The 7,171-nt window shown below is 40.5% G+C and overlaps 1 protein-coding gene across 1 annotated transcript in view; it reads left to right on the forward strand.

Annotated features, from left to right (window-relative positions):
- Positions 1-6: 6 nt before the first annotated feature.
- Garem (GRB2 associated, regulator of MAPK1) overlaps positions 7-7,171 on the forward strand; it is a 174,409-nt gene continuing 167,244 nt past the window's right edge. Inside the window, exon 1 of the mRNA XM_013014792.1 lies at positions 7-162. Within this exon, the coding sequence (XP_012870246.1) occupies positions 42-162 (121 nt within the window). The 5' untranslated portion in view covers positions 7-41. The remainder of the gene's footprint in view (positions 163-7,171) is intronic.

Here is a 7,171-nt window from a genome sequence, read left to right on the forward strand (position 1 = left end):
CGGCCGGGGGAGCGCGGGACCGCCCGGCGGAGGCGGGGAAGATGGACCCGGCGCCCTCGCTGGGCTGCAGCCTCAAGGATGTGAAGTGGAGCTCGGTGGCCGTGCCGCTCGACCTGCTGGTCAGCACTTACCGGCTGCCCCAGATCGCGCGGCTGGACAGCGGTGAGTCCCGGGCGGGCGCAGGACCGGCGGGCGCCGATCTCCGTCTCGGCCCGGGTGTGCGCGCGCGCGGGGGGCTCGGGAGGGCGGGATCGCCGGGACCGGTGGGGAGTGGGCTGTCCGCGCCCCCCGCCACCCCCTCCCCGGCCCTGGGGCCCCCGGAGTTGGCCGGTGCGGCTGCCGCAGCCCTGGCGCGTTGCTCTCGACTCTCCTCCAAGCAGCAGCCAACAGAGGTGGAGATCGGAGTCCTGGCGTGTAATTTAATAATAATAAAGAATCCCTTGAAAAATAACACGAGGGAAACCTCTGCAGATAGTGATCTCGGACCCAAGCCGCCCCTCCCCAGCCGCCTGCAAGAATTACTCAACCTGGGAAACCCTGAAGAGTTATCTCCGGCAACTTTCTTAGGGAAAATAATTGTGCTCTGCACGGCATCGTGTTTTCTGTGCTCTCTCTCTAACCCCTAACGCTGCAGATTTAAGAGGAAAAGCTCCTGGGTGACCAGTGAAAGGGATCATATTTCTCAGACATCTTTTATTACAGCTTGTCTGTTTTGTTTAACCCAACTGAAAGTAATTTCAGGCTATGTGTTAGAAAATGTCTTTAGCAGAAGTGATGGTATGCTTAAGGTTAATGATTAGCTGAGCACATTTCCAGCCTGGACATTAAAAAAAAATAGGTCACTATGTGCATGTATATGCAACAGAACCAAGAAACACCTATAATTCCTGAAACTAACAGAAACCAAACATCTCTCCAACCTGAATGCTCTATGTAGTATGACATCTACAAACAAATCTGCAGATGTGCAGATCAAGCGAGAGGACACCTTTCAGTTAGAGAGTTGTGGCAAGAAATAGGCTATTTACATCGTGTTTTATTTTCACCACCTCAGTGGGGTTTGGACTGGGACGATTTTAGACTGTTTGCAAAAAGGAACCTGACCTGCTCTGGGATATCAGGCCCCAGGATTGCAGGCAAGGGAGGCAGGCAGGCAGGCAGATAGGTAGAGAGAGCTGTGACCACACACAGGTCAAGTTAAAATATCAGTGAACTGAAAGATGTTTTGAGTCCCAAGTACTTGTGTAATTTCGTTGTTTTCTGGGCTATAAGAGTGTGACACAAGATGTGTAACTGTCCAAAGACATTTTTATTTCATTTCTTATCTGTGGTATTGGGTTACATATTTGAAGTACTCATGTGAAAAAGAAGTGCTGGAAAGTTCCTGACAGATGACAGACAACTTGCTATCCTTGTGTAGTGTGGGTCATGGTGGGAGCTGGAAGTAATCTACAAGTTATGATAGTAGCTGAGGAGACCAGAGGAAGATAGATAGGTTGAGGCAGTCTGCTTAGAATGTGAGTGGGAAAAGTATTTTGTGCATTAAGTATGCATCTGCAGGCCTGAGTGTGTATGTGTGTGCGTGCATGTGTTTCATTTCTTCTTCCACTATGAAAAAAGTGTATATATTGGCATGTTTTGAGTCCTCACCTTTCCAGACCTTCTCTCATCTCTGAATATACTGCCAAGACTTCTTAGCTAAGCAAGAGAGCATTGATGAATGTGGTATAAATGTCATTCAAAAGCCTCATCAGACTGAAAGTTTTTTAAAGAGGCTCAATATCAGCTTCAGACATAACTCTTAGTTTTATTTTCCACTTTCTCATCCCTACCATTCATGAAAAATACCTGATTCAGCAGTTCACTCATCCCACTCTGTTTTTTAAAATTAGGACGTGGGTTCTGATTTTAACACTGTGTCCTTTCAAGCCCTGCTAAGAATTTTGATCACTCTGTGTCATTCCAGTTCTCTGTTGTAAAATTTTTTTGTTTATTTTATTTGAACATTACCAGAGCTCACCCAAATCCATAATCAGCTAAATACTTCTTTATATATATTTCTCTTTTTTTCTTTATATATTTTTCTCTTAACAATTCCACTTAACAATCCTTTCAATACTTTTTTGTGTTTTTAGTAGATGTATATTTGTAGGGATAGCTGAACTACATCCAGTCTTTATTAATGAATATTAAATTGCTTCCTTGTCTCCTGTTGTAAATTATGATATAATGAACCTCTTGTACATATACTTATTTATTGTGGTTCTAGTGTATTCCTACCTTGCTGAATGCATATGCAAGTCTTTTTAAAACCTTGGTATACATTGCTGTTGATTTAGAGAGTTATTTGCACTAACTTAGGCATTGTGAGAGTACCACTCTGACCACATCCTTACATTTTTAGGAATCTAATTTTTAAATATTTGCTCACTTCATCTAACAACATGTTTTCTTAAGAATCTAATTTGGGTGGACTTTTAAAGAACCAATCATAGATTCTTTGCTTATTTTTAAACATGTTTCATACTAGTGTTTAGAAAAGGTTAAGGGAATGCTGCTATATTTTTAAATGATATCAGTAGAATCTCAAGTTTCGTAGAGTCCTTGTCCTCTGTGTGTGTGTGTGTGTGTGTGTGTGTGTGTATTTTGCCAGTTTTAGTTCTGTGGGTATACTTATACACACATTGCACACACACACCCTATACTTAGACATGAAAGGTAGTCATTTTCCAAATCACTTGTTTTAAAAGAGACTAGGAAGAAATTAAACAACATGCCAGTAGTTGACATTATGCCAAGAGGAAGCTATTGATAAATTTTTAGCTATCATGGAAGCACATTAAAATCCTAAGCTCATAACTTGATAATTGGATACCTACTATGGGCCAGTTTTTTTCCACATGCTTGATCTATATTGTCTTAGATCTTGAGCCACCTTATTGTGGGAACCTGAGGGAGCTGAGATTCAGAGAAATGGAATGAAAAACTCAGTCAGTGGTGAAGTAGGATGTCCAGGCAACTTTGTGCCTTTGAAGACTGACCCTTTACTCAAGCCGTACTACCTCATCATCCTAAAGAGGAGTAGCTCTATATAGCCTTTCTCTCTCTCTCAGAGATGGAGGACCAGAAAGTCAGTATTTTTAGAACAGTGTGGACATCAAATTACCTTTTGGTGTCTTCATCATATTTAGTTGACTTTCTGCTTTCCAGCGCAAAGAGCCAACAGAGAAGAGAAGTTACAGGTTTGGAGAAAGAATTAGAGAACGAAAGAAATAACTGGAGTTGCGGAGGCATTAGGGTATGCATATGTGTCCATTACAGTAATTTCTTGTTGTGCTTATTGTTAAAAATACTAACTGTACAATATTTGAAGAACTTAATTTTTTGCATTTCTCCACTTCTGAAATGCTGCTTAGTTGCTTTTTGAATTTACATGTCCATTAGTGAAATTTATCTTTGTATGACAAGATAAATACAAAATTAGTGAGCCTTCATGAATATTTGCTCATGAGTTCTTGTGGAGAACACAAAGAAAGGAACTATAGCAGCTTTCCTTGGGATATTTGATGAGAGTCATCTCATCAGCCAACCTTACCTCAGTCTTATAAATTGTTGTCTGTAGGATCAAATGCAACAAATTTGTTCAGGACTAAGAAAAGGACATAAAGACTACAAATTTTCACTCTCCCTCCAACAGTCCACAGTCAAAACAGAGTCGATGAGAAAAGCTATTTTTATTTCTCATTATTATATCCTGGAAGAGTCTGAAGATCTAGAGCAATGTTTTCCAACGTTTTTGTTTTCTGTAGTTTATAAAAATTTCTGTGAAACTATTTATTTACCAAAGTTTTCATTTTAGGTTTAAGTAGTTGCGAAGGATGTAACTTTTTATATTAATTATCAAATATTGACATTCTAAATCACATTGTTATATCACAGAAAAACAAGTGAAATCTGTATGAGATTCCTAGTATTTATTTTAAGACACGCAAATTCTTTAACATTTTAAAATTTTATATCTCCGTATATCCTAAATTTTGTATTTCATTTCCTTTTCCTCATATAAGATAATGTTCCAATGCAGAATATTTTTATAGTTGAAAGTGAATTATTGATCACTCTTTCATTCTTTCTCTAACCAAGAAAAAAAGTATATAAATTAAAATGTAGAATTTTGTATTTCTTTCACCATAGGCTTTTTTGGTACTTGAACATTTTTTAGTGTTTTTGTTGTTGTTCGTGGGGCTTGAACTCAGGGTCTGGGTGCTGTCCCTGAGCTCTTTTGCTCAAGGCTAGCACTCTACCATTTTTAGCACCACTTCTGTCTTTTGAGTTAATTGAAGATAATAATCTCACAGGGACTTTTCTGCCAGACTGGCTTCAAACTTCAATCCTTAGATCTCAGCCTCCTGAGTAGCTTTGACTATAGGCAATGAGCCACCAGCACCCTTGCTTGGCTGTTTTTTGTTTTTTGTAAACAAAGAACTGGGAAATACCTGACTTACAGAAGGAATTGTCACTCAGCTACTAGATACTTTGACTCTTTTGTACATGCCCTAGGGGTCTTTGCATTCCTGGCTCCTACATTTTAGAAACATCTGAGGAAGGTAGTGCAACTCATGTAGGGGGTGAGGACCATTGTGAGGAGGGAGAATTAGTTATAGCAGCTTCTCTTAGTCACAGTCACCACTGGAGGGATGTTCTTGCATGACAGTCATGCCCCAGCAGAATAGTGCTGATAGTGCATTTGAAAGTTGGGCCTCTGGAAACTGTTTCTTTTCTAGCTGTGATGGTGAATCCTAGTTAAATGTTAGCTTTGCTGAGAATATATACCCCAGATTGAAGAATCAGTCTAGGGCAGCAAAAGATGAGTTAGTTGAAGGTCTTGTTTGACATATGGAAAAGGGAATCTGAGAGTGCAGAGACTGATCTGCAAAGAGGAAAAAGAGAAGGTGAGAAGAGTTGAAGATGATGTGGAATGGTAGTTGTCTCTCCTTCCAAATGATAAGGGGAAAGGGAGTCATATTTAAGCTCCAAGTTGCTTAGAGCCATGGGAACTTTGGTTTTTCTTTGTCCTTATGTGCTTCTACAGTGCTGTCATTTATGAGCCTGAAGATTCTAGGAGCAAAAGCATGGGCATTTACACCCCAGGGAGGTTCTAAGAAAATCTATGATCCACCCCAGAGATCCTTCTAGATCCATATTTTATCTTTGAAATTGATGCAAGCTCTCAAAATCTACTATATGATTGATGTTATTTTATGAGTGCGTGTGTGTGTGTGTGTGTGTGTGTGTGTGTGTGTGTTTTCCTAAAGTAACAATGTAAATCTTGATCCAGGAAAATACGTATGTTTATCTTAGGGCTTCATTTTCTCTGACATTCCGTGTTTACAGTACAAGGGTAGGAGAAGCAGTTATAGGTACTGAGATTCACAGCCTCGAGATCTTAACCTCTTTTCATATAGAAAAACACACTGGATCCTGTGTTTCATAGCTTGTCATTAATTTGTTATTCAGTTCTCTAATATTTACTAATGTTGTTAAGTGTCTACCACATGATAGCCCCAAATTTAGGTAAATTGCAGCATGGAGAGGCTTTTAAATATTGTATCATTTAGGAAGCAGAAGTAAGCTGAATAATAAACACAGTATCCTTGTACAGATAAACTGAGAGAAATGCTCTGGATGACTTCAGTCTGTATCCTTTTGAGCATTACAGATTATTGTTCTAAAAGTCTGAAGATTATTCAAAACAAAAAAACGAAGTAAAGTTTTCAGAGAGAAAATGTTATAAACTAACCCAATCTTGGATTTGGAATGAATATCAGCAGGAAGTTAGGAAATGAATTTTTGTTGTTTTGTCGGTGGTGGGGCTTGACCTCTGGGCCTGGGTGCTGTCCCTGAGCTCTTCAGCTCAAGGCCAGTGATCTCCCACTTGAGCCCAAGCTCCACTTCCAGTTTTCTGGTGGTTAATTGGAGATGAGACTTTCCTGTCCAGGCTGGCTGTGAACCACAATCCTCAGATCTCAGCCTCCTGAGTAGCTAGGATTACAGGTGTGAGCCATCAGTGCCCAGTTAGGAAATGATTTTGGGGGGTGGTAGTTCTGAGGTTTGAACTCAGGTCCTCACAGTCTGGCTTTTCGCTAATTATTTTGGAGAGAGAGTCTTATATATTTTTCTTCCTGGACTGACTTTGAACCTTGATCCTTTAGGTCCCAGCCACCTGAGTAACTACTATTATAGACATGGGCTACCGGTACTCAGCTAGGAAAGGAATTTCTAACATAATCTAGAATCATATGTTTTGGTAATGGTATCAAAACAATGAGCTTGGGTTGCTTAGAAATTAAGCATATATTTGCCTTTATTTTTATAGATCCAGGGCCAATTTTTAATACCTGTAGTTATGTAATGGTTACTAGGGAAGAAACACCTAATAAAAAGCTATACGCAAATGAGAAGAAAGTCTCTTATATCCCTTCATATACTGTATACTTTTTTTGCGGGGGGGTCCGGTCGGGGGGCTCTGAACTCTGGGCTTGGGCGCTGTCCTTCAGCTCTTCAGCTCAAGGCTAGCGCTGTACCTCTTGAGCCATACCGCCACTTCCAGCTTTTTTCTTTCTGCTTATGTGGTGCTGAGGAATTGAACCCAGGGCCTCATGCATGCAAGGCAAGTGCTCTACCATTGAGCTACCTTCCCAGCCCAACTGTATACTTTTATGTTACTTATTCTACTTATGCATAGATAGTAAGAAGGAAAGGATGTCGTTGTGGGCAGTAGACAGTGACAAGCATTTAGATCCATAAAATAAGACTAGATGGTGGTCCTTCAAAGTGCTTGTTTTTCAAGTAAGATGGCAGTTTTGAAAGTCATAATTTCTGGTCTGGGAAGGTGGCTTAGTGGTAGAGTGTTTGCTTAGCATGCATGAAGCCCTGGGCTTGATTCCTTAGTGTCACATAAACAGAAAAGGTTGGAAGTAGCTCTAAGCTCAAGTGGTAGAGTGCTGACCTTGAGCAAAAAAAGCCTAAGGACAATGCCCAGACCCTATGTTCAAGCCCCAGGATTGGAAAAAAAAAAGGGAAGAAAGAAGGAAGGAAGGGAAGGAAGGAAAGAAGGAAGGAAGGAAGGAAGGAAGGAAGGAAGGAAGGAAGGAAGGAAGGAAGGAAGGAA

This window comes from Dipodomys ordii, unplaced genomic scaffold (assembly GCF_000151885.1).
Source record: "Dipodomys ordii isolate 6190 unplaced genomic scaffold, Dord_2.0 Scaffold25, whole genome shotgun sequence".
NCBI lineage: Eukaryota > Metazoa > Chordata > Mammalia > Rodentia > Heteromyidae > Dipodomys > Dipodomys ordii.